The sequence below is a fragment of the Biomphalaria glabrata genome, chromosome 3 (assembly GCF_947242115.1).
Source record: "Biomphalaria glabrata chromosome 3, xgBioGlab47.1, whole genome shotgun sequence".
Taxonomy (NCBI): Eukaryota; Metazoa; Mollusca; class Gastropoda; family Planorbidae; genus Biomphalaria; species Biomphalaria glabrata.
In genome coordinates, this window is record NC_074713.1 from 34,734,038 (window position 1) to 34,751,640 (window position 17,603).

Consider the following 17,603-nt stretch of genomic DNA (forward strand, 5'->3'; position numbering starts at 1 on the left):
ATCTTAATGTGCTGATGACTTCCCCTGCCCCATCCTAATGTACTAACTTTCCTATACACATTTCTTTCATTTAAACTAAACTTTGTATACACATTTCTTTCATTTAAACTAAACTTCATATACACATTTCTTTCATTTAAACTAAACTTCATATACACATTTCTTTCATTTAAACTAAACTTCATATACACATTTCTTTCATTTAAACTTAACTTCATATACACATTTCTTTCATTTAAACTTAACTTCATATACACACTTCTTTCATTTAAACTAAACTTTGTATACACATTTCTTTCATTTAAACTAAACTTATATACACATTTCTTTCATTTAAACTTCATATACACATTTTTTTCATTTAAACTAAACTTCATATACACATTTCTTTCATTTAAACTAAACTTCATATACACATTTCTTTCATTTAAACTTAACTTCATATACACATTTCTTTCATTTAAACTAAACTTCATATACACACTTCTTTCATTTAAACTTAACTTCATATACACATTTCTTTCATTTAAACTTAACTTTATATACACATTTCTTTCATTTAAACTTCATATACACATTTCTTTCATTTAAACTAAACTTCATATACACATTTCTTTCATTTAAACTAAACTTCATATACACATTTTTTTCATTTAAACTAAACTTCATATACACATTTCTTTCATTTAAACTAAACTTCATATACACATTTTTTTCATTTAAACTAAACTTCATATACACATTTCTTTCATTTAAACTAAACTTCATATACACATTTCTTTCATTTAAACTTAACTTCATATACACATTTCTTTCATTTAAACTTAACTTTATATACACATTTCTGTCATTTTGATAATAATTTTCTTGTGTGTTGTATACCAGAGCCAGCTCTAATCAGTCCTCCAGTTTTGACTAGTGTGAAGTCCAGATATATTGATATTGTTTGGTCTGCACCACTCAGTCCTAATGGTCTCATCAGTAATTACAATATTTACTTGAACGGTGTCCTGAGATCTCAGGTAAGATCACATGATTGACTGTATGCTTCATTGTAATCTAGACATTGACCATTGAGGTAGAAGAGTATAAGATGATCATTTTGATATTTGAATTTCAGCTGAAATGTTTGTAATGAGGAACATTAGATACACTAGAGTTGTACAACATTAGGTTCACTAGAAGCAACATTCAATACACTTGAGTTGAGAAACATTAGATACACTAGAGTTGTTGAGCAACCATAATCTTCAAATACAGAAACAAAATCTAATAAAATACTCAGAAAAAGACATAGGCACATTCCTTGTTCCACATGCTAGGACAAATGTGTTCAAATGTTGTTGGTTTGGAATGCTGTTCTTGAGTTTGCAAAGCTTAAAATAAATTCAGAGTGTCAGTCAACTGAGGAAAGTCTTGATGGTTAGTTAGTGGGCCACACACATCAGCTACATAAATGTTGAACTGATTTTGAAGGGTATGATAGGCTACTTTTGTAATCCCAACATCTTTCTATTTCAAATTGTGTGCATCAAATGAATGAATTTTTTTCTTTTTGGTGACCTAATGCTCCAGCTATATTGGACTCATTCTTCCATTGGTTGAGTTTCAAAGCAAGAAATCATGAGCTCACTTTTTATAGAATGAAACTAAATCTAAACTTATTCATTTCTACTTAATAATTATTAAACTAGGAACATTGACTTAAGTGCTTGTGACATGGTTATAACACTCTCTAGGTTGCTGGAAACATGAGTCTATTGCGAGTAGACAACCTGACACCCTATACTGACTATATGTTTGAGATTGAGGCTTGCACTGATGCTGGATGCACTAAAAGTATACAGAGTCCAACAGTTAGAACTCTTGAAGACAGTAAGTTGAGGAAATTATTGTCTTCTTGTTTGAAAGAAGCTTTGTTTCAGTGAGACTTTAACAATGTACACATGTCACTTGGTATATGTTGACTCATTCCATTATACAACTAAACATTTTATAATCAAAATCTTATCTCATACATAAATGAAAGAAACAAATATAATTTAAGAAAAAATAATAATTTTATTCCAAAGTTGTAAAAAGTTGTTTTTGTAATTTTATTTCTTGCTGTTAAAAATTAAAATTGATCCTACTTTTCTCTGTTTAGAAATAATGAACAATAAATGAATATTTGTGTGTTTTAATTCATTGATTGTTATCAATATCTTTAGATTTATTTCTTATAATGCTAGGGTTTATTTTTCTTTTTAATACCTCTTTTAGTTCAAATCAAACTAAGTACTGTCTGCAAACTTAAATATTTATTAAAATGTTAATTAACTGTTTTATTTTTTACATTCTTCAAGTTCCTGAAGATTTGATGCTTCCAACTTTAAGAGCTGTTAGTCCTTCTGCAATTGAAATAGTTTATCAAGCTCCACAGAAGCCTAATGGAGTGATCACTCAGTACATTATAGAACGTAAAGTTGGCAACACAGACAATGCAACAGTTGTCTCTCAGCGCATTCCACAGATGGCAATGGTAGGGTTGAGATTTATTTGCTAATTACATGTGGAGTGGAGGCGCTGTGGCTGAGTGGTAAAGCGCTAGGCTTCCGAACACGGGGTCTCAGGTTCAAATCCTGGCGAAGACTGGGATTTTTAATTTAGGGATCTTTGGGCGCCTCTGAGTCCACCCTGCTCTAATGGGTACCTGACATTAGTTGGTGAAAAAGTAATGGTGGTTGATCTTTGTGCTGGCCACATGACACCCTCGTTAACCATAGGCCACAAAAACAGATTACCTTTACATCATCTGCTCTATAGACCAAAGGTCTGAAAGGGGAACTAGTACACAATATGTTGACAATTTAGTTTTACATGCAGAGTAATACACAATATGTTGACTATTTAATTTTACAAGCAACAATTCATCACATTTTACACTTATGTATTATATATGTCTTGTAGTTCAATAACAAGATAGTATGTGTAGAAAAGCTTGTGTTTTTACCATTAGGAAATATTTCTGGAAGTATCCAAGATTATTAGTTGATATTGTGTTTATTTTAAAATACAAAATAAACTCATTATCTTTGATATATATCCCCAGACTTTCATTGATGAATCCAACAGTTTGATGCCATTCACTGTCTATAACTACCGTGTCAATGTGGGTAATGGAGCGGGAGTTGCTATGGGACCATGGGCTCAAGTCACTACAGGATCCTCACGTAGGATATTTCTATGAAATTTTATGGAAACTTGTTTCATTATAGTCATGTATTCATACAATTATTTTGTAGTTTTAAGCATAACATCCAATGTGTTAATGGCAAGCTCTCTCTATTTTGTCTGTAGGTCCTGCTGGTGTCAACCCTCCTCAGGTTACAATTTTAAGTCCAACATCTGCTTTAGTTCAGTGGGCTGAACCACTTCAACTGAATGGACAAATTGAGGTTTATGTTGTGTCTTTCCCTAATCCACGCATAGAAATACGTAACACCACGCAACATATGGTGGCTGTGACCAACCTAACACCTTATACACAGTATGCAGTCACTCTGACAGCCTGCACCAGTAAGTTGATGACATGCTATTATTTTGACCATAGACACTTTTATGTTATTCCCATTTGGATAACTTTATTTTGTGATCCTGTCAGTATGGTGATGCTGCTGTTCTTGAAAGTTCATTACACTAAAGCAGCAAACTGTGTTAGTGTTGACACATTCGTACACAGACATTTATGTCACAGTTTTATTGGCTCTGTACCAAACTACAAAAATGGACTCATAGTTTTCATGGCTCTAAGCATATACCTGATCAGTTTGCTTGCACATTTAGTAGTTGCAATCTGCAGTTGAGTTTCTCACGCACACACACATACATAATAATAATAATAATAAAGCTTTTCTTTAATCCAAAGATTTATGAGGAGTACAGTATTTCATGTGGCTATGCAGTCCTACCAATTTTGCCACATCCAGTTCAGATATAACTGGGGGTCATCAATTTAACATCTACTGTTAAGCTTCCGCACGGTGTTGATTCTTGACAATATGTCTAGTGTAGATCTGACTGGAAGTAACGCTGAACTCAACTAATTCAGTAACACCGGCGAAAGGCCGAAACAATCAAATATGTAGTCGACGCTGATATGTTGTTCTATAAAGATATTTAATACTCAAGAAGGGAATCGTCCGATGTCAATTATGTCGTACTCAAGTCTACTACTCTACAAGAAGCGTCTTCCTTTTAGCGTCACTTAGAGCGTTCTTATTTTTTAAAGATCTGTCACGTCACTTGTCGCTAATTAAAACTTTCCCCTTATTCCCGAAACAAATAACTAATTCCTAATCATGTCATAACAACTCCTCCCCCTCCCGCTAAAAAAAATTGCCTGTCAATTTTTTAATCTACTGTCTTAGTCTTACAATGTGCAAGGGCCAAAATGTAGGGAAACATAAAAGACAACACAACTTGAGTCTTGATTGCGGTTTCAACTTCTCTTCCTGTGTCCACAATCAAGTTCCTCTGAATACATATTTTCCTCACGTGTCACTAACTGATACTGTCCAATGTGATGTGCCATAGGTGTCCGCAGACATAGTTCGTTTGCGCTGACACTTTAGGTATGTCTATCTATACTTCATCACATCACGTTCCAGAGGTTATACCGCTTTCCCTCACACGTCAGGACAGACAATTTACCTAATATGACAAATCGACATTTATCAATACTCGTTCTCCCACTATACACCTAACGTTCTTTCGGGCATTTACAAGTGTATTTTATTTCCTCTCTCCACTTACTTGTCCCCACACGACCTAACTCTTTACTGATGTATGATCATGATCAAATACAAAGAATAACTTATAAAACTTACTTTTTCGTGATGTAACTACATCGTCGCCTTATAAATGCCCTTTTTATTCATACAAACATACATACAATTCATACATACTACCCGAAATCAATAACCAACATGAGTTAATCTAATAATAACGCAATAGCATTTATATTATAACATAAATATCCTATTCACAAATACCTTAACACAACCTAATACCCATCTAACTATGACTACTAGCCAACTCGATTACTTAAATTAAAACAAACTCAACTGTGTCCAAGTTATATGCTCCTTCACCTATCTCAACGTAACTCGAGACAACATGTCCGCCACTATATTGATACTTCCGCTTATTGCCTTTTTTTTCAAATTTGAAATTCTGCAGTATCAGGAACCATCTACATATTCTTCCATTCTTCATGCTTTTCTGTTGCATGAACTGGAGAGGTTTATGATCAGTGAGCAAACAAAATTCTTTGCCCAACAAATAACTTTCTAACTTTGTCACTACCTATACTATAGTTCTCTCCAACTGGAGTTAACATTTCTTCTTACGCCACTATAGCCCGCGTGTGGCCTTCTACCTCGGTATGACTTGCGATTACCGCTACCACAGTCATCTCTTCTATCGTCACTGTCGGATACAGACCTGTGCCTCCTATCCGAACTCGCAATCTTCTGTTCAGACTGTTCTGCCCTACTCCAACAGTCTTTAGTGATGTGCCCGTGTTTATGGCAGTTAAAACAAATTCTGTCCTTTCTAGGTTTGTTTCGCCTCATGTTGCCATACCTGCTTTTCCAACTTCTAACCTGTTTGTCAGAAGCGGCTCTGACACCTGCTACATTTCCAAGTAAAACATCTCTAGATAACCTTGGCATGGCTACCCCTTCGCAATACTCTGTGTACAATGGAGATTGAAGGAACACTTTGCACGCTTCGAACCTCTTAACTGCGCCGTCTGCCAATCTGACCGATTTGGTATAGCCTAAATAATCCTTAGATTTCACTAATCCTCCTCGAACTGCGAGTGTACTGCTAGCTGTGTCTCGGATCACATTTACCTGTTTATTATTTATCATGCCTGGATATAGTTTAAATCTATCTTCCCCACAATCAACGTAATTAATTTCTTCATCTGGTTCACTATGTCCACTATCACGATCCCTGTCTTGGATGCTCCTTACAAAATTAACCCTATCTGGTGGCCGATTATCCCTCTCTTGTCTACGGTTTCCTTGATTACCTCTCCTATCACTAGTGCCACTATTATCCTGTGTATTCCCATTGCCAGCTCCATTCCCTCTATGTTTCCTACACTGGTATGCCATGTGTCCCTTTTCCTGACAGTTAAAACATGTAACATCCCTAAGGTTTCTATCACCCGCTTTAGGTCTATCTATTCTCCTATCATAACTTTCCCTGCCATTGTTTTCATTTTCCCAGGATCTATCCTTTATGCCATCATAACTATCCCGACCATTGTTCCCACGTTCCCTGGACCTATCGTTTCTCCTACCATAATCCCTATCATTACCATCATTTCTGTTTACATAATTTACCAGGTCAATAACTTTTTTGTGGTCTCTAAATGAAAGTGGGTTGTTTGGGTAAGCATTCTTAAAGATCCTAATGATTTCTACCAAGTTTTCAATTACCTTAGGGTTTCTTTCTTTTACAAAGGACTGTAGCTGAGCGTCGCACTTATTGATAAAGTTATCAATCAGAATGAAGTTCTTCAACCCCTCGTAGGTGTTCTCTACCTTCTCGAATCCGAGCCATTTAGTGAAGAAGTCTTTCTCTGAGTCGATAGATGTTTGTGGATCAACTTGGCTGGATGGAGTGTTTTCGTAATACTTCTTTCGGAATGTTGCCGCGTTGTGCCCGTATGCGTTTAGCAGTTCCTTCTTTAGCACCTGATAGCTGTTTTGCATCGAGTGGTCATGGTTTTGGCAAATCATGAGGGCTTTCCCATGTACGAAGTCCAACAAGATTTCGGACCACTCCTTCTCTAGGACGTTAAACTTTGCTAGTTTAATTTCAAAACGTTTTAGATAGTCGCCGATGTCGTCCTTGTCTTCTGCAAAAGGTTGGATTTTCTTTTTCATCCATGCGGCGCTACTATGGCTTTCTATGTTGGCACTATTGTTGCTGTTCCCTTCGGTGGGCACACTTACACCAGCCTCTATCCTCATCTGTTCAACTTGAATTCTCACTTTTCTGTCCGCCTCTTCTTTCTTCTCCCTCTCTACACGTTCCGCCTCTTCTTTTTTCTCCCTCTCTACACGTTCCGCCTCTCTAACCTTTTCCCTCTCCAACTTTTCTGCCTCTCTAACCTTTTCCCGCTCTATGCGATCTGCTTCTTCTTTTTCTTTTTCTCTGGCTCTTTCAGCTTCTCTGACTCGTTCCCGCTCTCTGCGGTCTGTTTCTGCCGCCACCATCTGCTGCACATAGGCGGCCAGTTCTTTGCCGCGTAGTTCCAGTTCTGTCTTGGCCTCTTGGATTAGCTTTTTCCTAAACTCTTCTAGGTCGTACCCTGGAGCAGTTGCCATATTACTTATTTGTTACTTTACCTCGCTTTTTATTTAAATTGTCTTACACAAAAGCCTAATAGCTTCTATTACCTATGTTCTATAAATCAAATTATCTTTTGAGCGTACCCTCGCTCCGCGGCTTCCTAATATCTCTTAATTCAAATGAATTAAATTCGTCACTCTACCCTTGGAGTCTAGACTACTAACTCCGACTTATAATAACTTCTGTACTTTCCAAGATACACTTAGTATCCTTGGTTCCAGTGTGTAGGCTACACTCTGACCCGACTGAATACGCTGTGCGACACACGCACACTCCACCGACTACGTGTTACTCACACGAGTCGCCGGTAAATAGACCAACCTGTCTATTTACAAATACTAAAATTACAAATGGGCAATCAGGCTTCACCTCGATTGTTCCCCAGATCTAGTCTAGATTACGCTAGATCTTAGTTACTTCTTACCTGCTTTCACAGCCAGGAGTGTATATAACTTACTCATACAAATAAACTATGAAAATAAACTTAAATACGATAAACACCAAACTATAGATCTAGTTCTAATGAATGAGACTTTTGTCTGACAGTAAGACTTAAGACGGGAGTATTGCAAACAATTAATACATGATGTTACTACAAAAAAAATGCTTAACTAAATGATCCACATTCACATACAGGACGAATTAACAGCTAAACGTATACTGGACCTCTTGCTAGATTACACCTAATTTTAAGGATATCCCCAATCCACCACGATTTAACCTGGTAGTGATAATCTAGCGAGTGGTCACTTCCCTACAGACTCTAATTATTCTAAGGAGAAAGTAGTTAAATAACACTTATCTGTCTAAGAAGCGGCGATACCTCCACAGTCAGTCTCGGGTCCACTCTTCCTACGCTAATGTCTGTCCCGGCGGCAAGGCTCACGGCGATGTCTTCCTTAGCGGTGAGATAAGGACAGCGAACGTTTCGGCTCTCCAAGGTCCTTCGGTACTGGTCTGCAACGGCTCCGGTTCTTCGGTGGTACGGCGTCTGGTTCTGGTTCACGGTGATCTGTCGTCTGGCTCCGGTTCGTCGGTGATGTAGAGTCTGGTTCCAGTTGCTGGTTCCAAGGCAGGTACGGTGGTTCCAGGTGGTCGTCTGTCCAAAGTGAAACTGGAACGGTCCAACAGTTGACACAGCGACAAAGTCAAAGTCCAGTGCTAAAATACCGGCTATCTGGCTATCTAACGTGTAGCACAGATTCAGCCGAGACGTAGATCAAATTAGCACTACTGTACTTATAAGTGCCGTAGGCAGTAAGATGGCTCCTACGTCAAAAGTTCTTTGGCGTGACCTCAACGGTCGATCTTGGCCTTGCAGAGGTGACCTTAACGTTCGTTCTCACGATGCTGGGCAGGCGATATCTCTTCAGTACGGCTTTGACAGGACAGTTTTCTTCCCTTCCACCAACTGTAGCCTTCTCAATACCGAACTACAGGCTTCAGTGCGATGCCCCAACGTATGGGCGTTTACAAATTACAAATGTAGATCTAGATCTATATTTCGTTACCTCCTAGGTCTACGAGTCCAGGATCTCACTGGCTTTCCTTCGCCGAAATAGCTTTATAATCAGGGTCTAGCTGCAGACTAGGCCGATGACGTTAACTTCTGCCTCCTCCTAACAGAGGGCTTCTATCCTTCTGTATGTTGATGCCAGTGAGCTCCGAGTCTGGGGTCGCCACGTTGTTAAAGCCTCCGCACGGTGTTGATTCTTGACAATATGTCTAGTGTAGATCTGACTGGAAGTAACGCTGAACTCAACTAATTCAGTAACACCGGCGAAAGGCAGAAACAATCAAATATGTAGTCAACGCTGATATGTTGTTCTATAAAGATATTTAATACTCAAGAAGGGAATCGTCCGATGTCAATTATGTCGTACTCAAGTCTACTACTCTACAAGAAGCATCTTCCTTTTAGCGTCACTTAGAGCGTTCTTATTTTTTAAAGATCTGTCACGTCACTTGTCGCTAATTAAAACTTTCCCCATATTCCCGAAACAAATAACTAATTCCTAATCATGTCATAACACTACATATATTAAAAATCATTTAATCTCGTTCTCAATCTTTCAGAAGCTGTTGTTTTGAACACTTAAACTATTATTATTACATTTCTTCTTCTTTATCTTCCTATCAGATTTCTTGTCCCATTGCTAAGGAACCTTTTTATTTTAATGTTTGTTGTTTTTTTAGCAATTAATTTCTTATTTTGTATAAAGTATATATTTTTTTTTCTGAAACATTGATCACAAACAATTTACTTTCAGGTGGGGGGTGTACAGAGAGTGTAGCTACTTTAGTGACCACTACATCAGCCATTCCATCAGGACTGGGGGCTCCAGTTCCAACAGCTATCTCTCAGTCCAGGATCTCTATCTTATGGCAGCCTCCATTATCACCTAATGGACCAAACATTACCTATGAACTCTCTCGCATAAAAGTTCGCCAGCCACTTGACAGTAAGTCTGATCAAAAAGTTTATTTTTGTTTAGTGACAAATCATTTTGAATGATTTATTTTTTAAGTAACAGTGTCTTTTTTTTTTTTTGTGTCACTTGTTGTTTAAACAATTTTTTATACCAACAGAAGATGAATTTCTTAGTGAAATGAGTAATAGTTTACTATAATATCAGTTTGAATTGTATTCCTTTATGACTAATAAACGAAAGCTGTTTTCTTTTTCTGTGGTAAGGGGTGAGGGTTAAGAAGATGTTCCTCAGATGTTCTATACTTACAGACTACCATAATAAACTAATAACCTCAGTTGCACTAATAAAAATTTTTTTTTGAAACGGTCATTGAGTCTACGCATTGAGTTAATTGTAGAGATTGTTGAACTAATTAAAAAACTTGATAGCTGAGTGAAAGACTTGTTGAACTAACAGAAGTAAAATAAGCTTATGGAATGTATAGTCACATAGTAAGTACTCTACCTCAACATTTTGCTTGTATAGCTACTGTAACTGACATTGGAATATGGCTGAGTGTGTACAGAGGAACCTCTCTGTTCTATGAAGATACCAACCTTCCAATGTTCACCACCTACATCTATAGAACCACAGTGTTCAACAGGGTGGGTCAGATGATCAGTCCAAATTCTACTGAAGCCACAACATATGGAGGATTACCTAGACTGCCAGCTAATGTGACAGCAGTAGCTAGAGATCATCTCAGTATCATTGTCAACTGGACACTGCCAAGTAAGGTCACATACACAGTACATTTTTTAAATAAACGATTAAATTTATGTTTCATAGCTTATAAAATAAGGTTGACAATAAGTTTTAAAAGCTTTCTTTGAAAACAGTTTGAAATATTAAATTTTAGTATTGTTGTTTTAACATTCTTTATTACTGTTTTAGGAAAAAACTCATGACGTGTAAATCTAGAAATAGTTTTGTTAGTTATACTTTGTTAAAATACAATTGTCTGTTTACATATGTTTATAATTGTCTTGACATATTTCTTTGTATGCATCTTTTGTATATGTGATGTACTATGCTTTTAGATGTATCTAGGACCATCTCTTGAAATGATGACTTGTATTCTAGGTCCAGTGGATCTGCAAGGTGAAGTTCAAAGTCTCACATTGCAAGCCATGAGCAGCAAGAATAATGTCACAGTCTCTCCCAGCGGGAATCAGGTCACCTATGTGGTGGACACTCTGGAGCCCAACACTGACTACACAGTGACACTTACAGTGACCATATTTGGTGGAGCCTATCTAACCAGTCAACCAGTCCTTGTCAAAACAAAAGATGGAGGTAGGTTTCTACTGATTGTCTTTGTTTGTATTAACCCCTATATCTTACTTTTTCAGTCAGCTCATCTGAATGCATACATTGTTAATGAAACAACAGATTTATGCATGTGACAACATACTGTACTATAGTGTTGAAACATTTATTTCTCAACAGCTCCAGCAGGACTCAGTCCACCACAAATATCTGTGGTCAGCACCAACTCTCTCAGGATAGCCTGGGCAGCTCCAGGGCAACCCAATGGAGAGATTGTTTCTTATACAATTTTGGTAAATGACAGGAGGATACCCACTGGTAGTAAATACCCAGGCAGTGCTGTTGTCTCTGACCTACAGCCATTTACTATATATGACATTAAGGTTGGTGCTGGACTCATTCATCTTATCTAATATGTTTTAAAAGGGTTTTAATTTCATTGAATAGTTCATAATATCTTGTATGTAGCTAAATTTTTTTTTTGGTTTGTCTAGTTTTGTATGTGTGTGTGTTTGTAAACTTGTAACTGATTATTCTCTATTCTAATCTGACCTAATCTTATCTCATCCTATTATTGGTTGGGCTGATTGGCTGCTTATGTTTTAGTCTGTCATTCAGAGATTTTGGGTAGGCATGAGCCCTGGTAGAACTATGGTAAATTTTAGTTGACATTCTAGTGAAGTCTCTACTTGATCTGACTACAAATTAGCACCTGATCATAGCTAGGAAATTTTTAAAAAGTGCTGCCCACATAACACAATCAGACAATTTCGGCCACATTTACCGGTAAGCTTTTCACTAGCAATGAAAACATTAAAGAACTTTGAGTTTAAGAAAACCTTATATCACAAGTACTTATTCCTGACAAAACAAAATACAGATGTAGAATAGATTTATTCTAATAAATGAAAGATGTTCCTTCAAAAGAAAAGATCATCAATTCCTACATGTATCATTAAAGTTGTTCATTTTATCTTGAGAAACCTCTACTGCATTAATGATTAGATAGAAGCTTATTTTTTTTCAATGATTATTTATAAGCTTGTTTTTCTAAATGATTAGATAGAAGCTTATTTTTTTCAATGATTATTTATAAGCTTGTTTTTCTAAATGATTAGATAGAAGCTTATTTTTTCAATGATTTTTTATAAGCTTGTTTTTCTAAATGATTAGATAGAAGCTTATTTTTTCAATGATTATTTATAAGCTTGTTTTTCTAAATGATTAGATAGAAGCTTATTTTTTTCAATGATTATTTATAAGCTTGTTTTTCTAAATGATTAGATAGAAGCTTGTACTGTGTATGCATGTGCTGTGAGTCCAAGCACACTTGGTGCTACTGCTGAAGCTCCACCTCAAGATATGGCTCCTCCCATCTTCACATCTGTCACTCCAGTTCAAGTTAGTTGAAACATTTGGATAGTCTGTCTTGTGGTTTACATTGTTTTAAAGTTTTTTCTATAAATGGTAATATTATAAAACATTTAAAGCTAGTTGGATTAATGATCTCCCCATTTGTTTAAATAATCCATTACTTATTTTACCAATAAAGGTGCTGGTACTGTGGAGCCAACCAATCAAACCAAACGGTGTTATACTGAGATATGATCTATGGAGAAAAACTAACAAACAGTGCACAGATATGTAAGTATATAAATCTAAGCATAGAGCATGAAGTCAAATAGTAAGAAAGCAAAGCTTATGTTATTGAAACTGTAATTAAAAAAATAATTTTTGCTTTTGGCTTTTTAAATTCTCTCATTAGAAAGTATTTCACAGTTGTTCAATCAATAAGAAACAAATGTATTACACTTTCACTAAGAACTTGATGTTATTTAGTATTATTGTCATCCATAACACCCACCACATAGGTATGTCCATGTAGGTTAGGTAGAAAGACATAAAGGCATGAATGAAAAACAAAAGCAGGCTTTAGAAGACTTAAGTTGTCATTTCTTTTTAAGTGATACATTTTAACATAGAGCTAATATTTCTTTTTTTTTTTTTCTGTTCTGTAATGAAATAAAATTATACAATTAATAATAATAATAAACTTTATTATCTCTTTCTATTATTATTATTAATAACAAAATAATTCTTATGTGTATTAGTGAGCTGATTTGAAATGGGGAGATACTCTAACTTACAAATTATTTTGGTTTTTCAACTTAAATATGAAACAATTTTCCTGAAATAATCTATAGTTCAAATAATTGCTCATTCTGTCAAGTTCTAAATTTAATTAATTTAAAAAGGGATTTTAAATGTTCAAATCTAATTTTATGAATGAAATAAATGACAAATCCTACTTTTTAATGTCTAAATCTCCAGTTCTGCTCAAAGCCCCCAGCCAAGCCTTGCTCCATGTAGTTATATTGAATGTGGTTTGCTAGAGAGACAATGTGGGTCATCTTGTTACTCTGGATCCAAGGTTGCACTTTTTTTCTGTTTATAAATAGTTTAGTAGTTCAATAAATAGTAAAACACTTTAGAAGCTAACATTTCAAGGAAAGTATTGCAATTCAATCTTCAAATGTATGAAAATCCAAAGTCAGACATTTCTAGATTGTTTGGGTTCTCAGAGGGATAATGCAATCCAGACACCTATCACACAGCACCTAATGAGGTGTAGCCACAGAGAAGTGTTTGTTGTTAGTCGAAATTGTCCATAACTTATCTTCACCTAAATAAATTAAGGAAAATTTCTCATTATCAGTATGAAGCAAACTGGTTTTCAAATGCCAGATGACCCCATTATCCATTGTTTAACACTGACATGTCCAATCCCTATATCTAAGCCAGAATACAAAATACTTTTTCCAATGGCCTTTAGATGGGCAGCAATACCTAAGAACTTGATCAACCTTTTAAATGACAACACTTTACGATAAGAATGGTATTCTACTAAGACAATGACCTTGTGCTGTACTCATGACAAGGATTTGTGTTTAGGTTTGCTGCAATGGTATCATTATGAATGCCAGATCTGGCTTTGAATGTTGTGGTTCTGACTATTTATTAAAACCAAGATTTGACTCTGTGTGTTGTGGTGGTCAGTTCTATGAGCCTAGGGGAAACTACTCCTGTTGTGGACAAAGGTAAATAGTTTTGTATTTTACATGACAATATATATATAAATTGATTTAATTTAAACCTATTTATAATTATCAACATTGTCCTGTAACAAATCTTACAACCCAAGACTTGACTGTACATTGGCTGAAAGTTAATTTAGAACTAATGAAAAAGCATAAGAGTCAGTGTTGAAAGAAGTTTTAATTTATTCAAACTTACAAAAAATATATTCTATGTTTTTTTTCTCCTTAATGGTTAATAAGACATTTAAATATTCTTTCCCTTTACAAAACTTATATCAACTCACTCTGTCTGTCTGTATGGTAAAAAGTTTGTACCTGTTAGTTCTCCCACACCCTATCTGTTAAGTTGAAATTTTTGCACAATTATTTCTTTTACCTGACAACTCAAGCATCAATAAAAAAAAATTAACCTATTAGTCAATTAACTATTGGTAATTAATGATTTTGTTGGGTATCCCGAACATGGGAAAGAAATCATACTTGACAGATGTGGTGGTTTATCCCCTTGAGGATTCCAGCCCTGAGTGAAAATTTTTTTGTATGCATTTAAAAATCGATCATGATCAAGATACCCCCTTCTTTCCTCCTTCTTTCACAACTGGTCCAAACAAGTGATAGGATCATAGCGCATTGAGAAAGCTCAATTGGTAAAAATATTTCTAATTGCACTGATTTATGTCTAGGTCACTAATACATATAATTAGATGACTGGTCCAAACTAATTGATACTATTACTATTATTATAAGCTTTGTTTTTTTTTTAAAGTTTTTTTTTAACTAGGTGGCTCATTCCTAAAAAAATAGAAACTTATAAAAATTCAAAATACAAAAAAAAACTATGATTATAAAACTTTTTTTTTACTTTACGAAGAGGCTTAAATATTTAAAACCACATACTCATGCCCCAAAGAAAAGGTTTAAATTTAGGTTTTGATTATTTTTTTGATAAATTATAATAATGCCAACATTAACAAGTCACAGTCCTATCTGAGACAAGGATATTGAGATTCTTACTCCCCTGTGGTGTCATATTACTGCTTTGGTCAGTTCTCAATCTGACTTAATACCTACATGACCTCACTTTTCTTTGCTAGAGTTTAGGTATGTATAAATAGGTGTAGTGCACAGAGGACTGGGGGTCACTTAGACTAAAACAAGGCAAGGGCTAAAAGATGGAGACACATGATCATGACGGACTAAATGACATCTTAGTTCATTTTGGAAACTTATTATATACACCCATGCACATTTTTTTTTTGCTAATTAAAGAAAATGATGACAAACTTAAACACATGCATAAATGATAAGCCATACTGGTTAATGGAAAATATAAGAACCTATACAATAGTATGAGGTTAAGTGACATAAACATAGTAACATGACTACCTTTAATCTAAAATCTAATGGACACAAAATGTTGTTCAGTCACCCCAAAACAAACACACAGGCAAAAATCAGATATTTATCATTCTTTGTAAATGAAAAAATAAAATAAACTTATATATTGTATCTTAAAATAACATTTAAAGCCAAAATAAGCTTGTCACTAAAAAGGACTACAGCACCAAAGTGGCATTGCCTAGACGATGTTGCTTCACTTTATGTTAAATTTTAATACTGAAATGTTTGTCTCTATATTTAGTTCTTTATCAATTGGATCAATGTTACAGTGCTGCTTGTTTTTGTTTCTAAGATACATTGAAGTGCTGCCTGGAGAAATCTGCTGTGCAGACACCACTGAAGACAGACTGTCTGTTAGTTTGGGGGATGCTTGCTGTGGATCAATGCCTTATACATTAAATGGGCCACAGTTGTGTTGTCAAGGTAACTAAACATGCTCTTAATATTGGAACAGATTTTGTTTACTCTTCAGCCTTGTTAAGAATTAAGTGTTACTGGTTTAAACCTATTACATTTTAAGTAGCTTTTTGTATGTAACTAAAAAAAACATTTAAAGTAACTTATTCTTAATATTGTGACTAACTTGACTTGAAGGCTACACATTCAAACCTTTGTAGAAATGTGAATCTTTGAGTCCATCTTATTTGTGTCTGACGTTTGTTGGCCACCCTCACACACTTTATTTCACCAAATCTAAAGAAGTGAGTCACTTTCAGAAGCGTAACATATTTTCAAGTCCCAACACTTTTCATCATCTAAACATCTTAAAATCTTTACAGACTAAATAAGTTTATGTTAACTTTGACATTTTCAAATCATTTTAAAGAAAAGTTCATATAAAATCAGGCTTCTAAATTGTCCACCTCACATCCTCCTTTAGGTCAACTTGTCAGTAAGTATGGGAGAAAATGTTGTGGAGGTAAAGTCATCTATGATTCAACTATCTGCTGTGGTCTGGCTAGTCAAGGGGAAGGTCAGATGTACTTGCAGCAGCCAGGTTATGTTTGCTGTGGGCAGGAGTATGTAGAGTCTAAACTGACATTGTGTTGTGTCAGTGATAACAATGTCACAAAGGTAAAGTATAATTCTTAAGTGGGACTCAGCTCTACAAAATTGTATTTCTATTTATCCATTCATGGTTTCTTTATCTGACAAAAATGTTTTTAATCCCTAGAATCTACTTGATTTTTTCAGACTCATTACTATGGCAGTGAGCAAGAGAAGTTGATGGCATCAGACAAATGTTGTGGTGTGAGTCGAGTCAGTAAGAATCTGGCTTGTTGTAACAATGTTGGTTACAATCCAATCTCTAATGTTTGTGCAGATAAATCTTTTCAAGTAGCTGGTGAGTCCTTGATTATTGTGTTACAGGTTTCAGTAGATGTGGTCATTATACGAAGTGTCTTGAGTTTTCATTTTTGTATACACCTTTCAAGCTGACACTAGAAGAAATAATAGGAGCAGAATTGAGTTGCTGAGCTGAATATTTAGTTGTGGTTGAACATCATTAGTGCTGAGAGGGTCAAAGTCAAGTTATTGTGTAATTAATAGCAAACTCAATAAAACAAAAACATCAATCCAATTCTCACTATATATAATGAAGCTAAGAAGTCTATGAGTCAGAAACTCTTGTCTCTAGCTGCCTGTGCATGCTGTCTCTTCCTGTTCTCTCCACCCTGTCTGCTTACTCATTACTGTCCTCATAATTGGAATAGATGGTAATGTTAAAAAGACTGTTAACCAACATATACGTCAAATATTATTAGCATCAAACTTAAGAAAAAAGCATCAAATATTTATAATATTATTTAATCACTGTCTCAGCCTAGTATTTTGTCAAGAAACTTGCATCACAATATATTTATGCTTCACTTTACATGTGATTTATAATTTAATTTAATGACTGTGTTTAAAGAAGAAAAAAGCATTCTTTATCAATATTTTTTAACTAGGT

At 35.2% G+C, this 17,603-nt stretch overlaps 1 protein-coding gene across 1 annotated transcript in view; it reads left to right on the plus strand.

The window, feature by feature from the left end:
* Positions 1-17,603, plus strand: part of LOC106057012 (usherin-like) — a 77,747-nt gene that overhangs the window by 42,291 nt on the left and 17,853 nt on the right. Inside the window, exons 42-57 of the mRNA XM_056024697.1 lie at positions 886-1,022; positions 1,740-1,875; positions 2,346-2,521; positions 3,092-3,212; positions 3,340-3,558; positions 9,681-9,872; positions 10,368-10,613; positions 10,965-11,177; positions 11,331-11,533; positions 12,435-12,551; positions 12,703-12,794; positions 13,482-13,581; positions 14,103-14,248; positions 15,942-16,072; positions 16,530-16,723; positions 16,844-16,994. Coding sequence (XP_055880672.1) covers positions 886-1,022; positions 1,740-1,875; positions 2,346-2,521; positions 3,092-3,212; positions 3,340-3,558; positions 9,681-9,872; positions 10,368-10,613; positions 10,965-11,177; positions 11,331-11,533; positions 12,435-12,551; positions 12,703-12,794; positions 13,482-13,581; positions 14,103-14,248; positions 15,942-16,072; positions 16,530-16,723; positions 16,844-16,994 — 2,574 coding nt within the window. The remainder of the gene's footprint in view (positions 1-885; positions 1,023-1,739; positions 1,876-2,345; positions 2,522-3,091; positions 3,213-3,339; positions 3,559-9,680; positions 9,873-10,367; positions 10,614-10,964; positions 11,178-11,330; positions 11,534-12,434; positions 12,552-12,702; positions 12,795-13,481; positions 13,582-14,102; positions 14,249-15,941; positions 16,073-16,529; positions 16,724-16,843; positions 16,995-17,603) is intronic.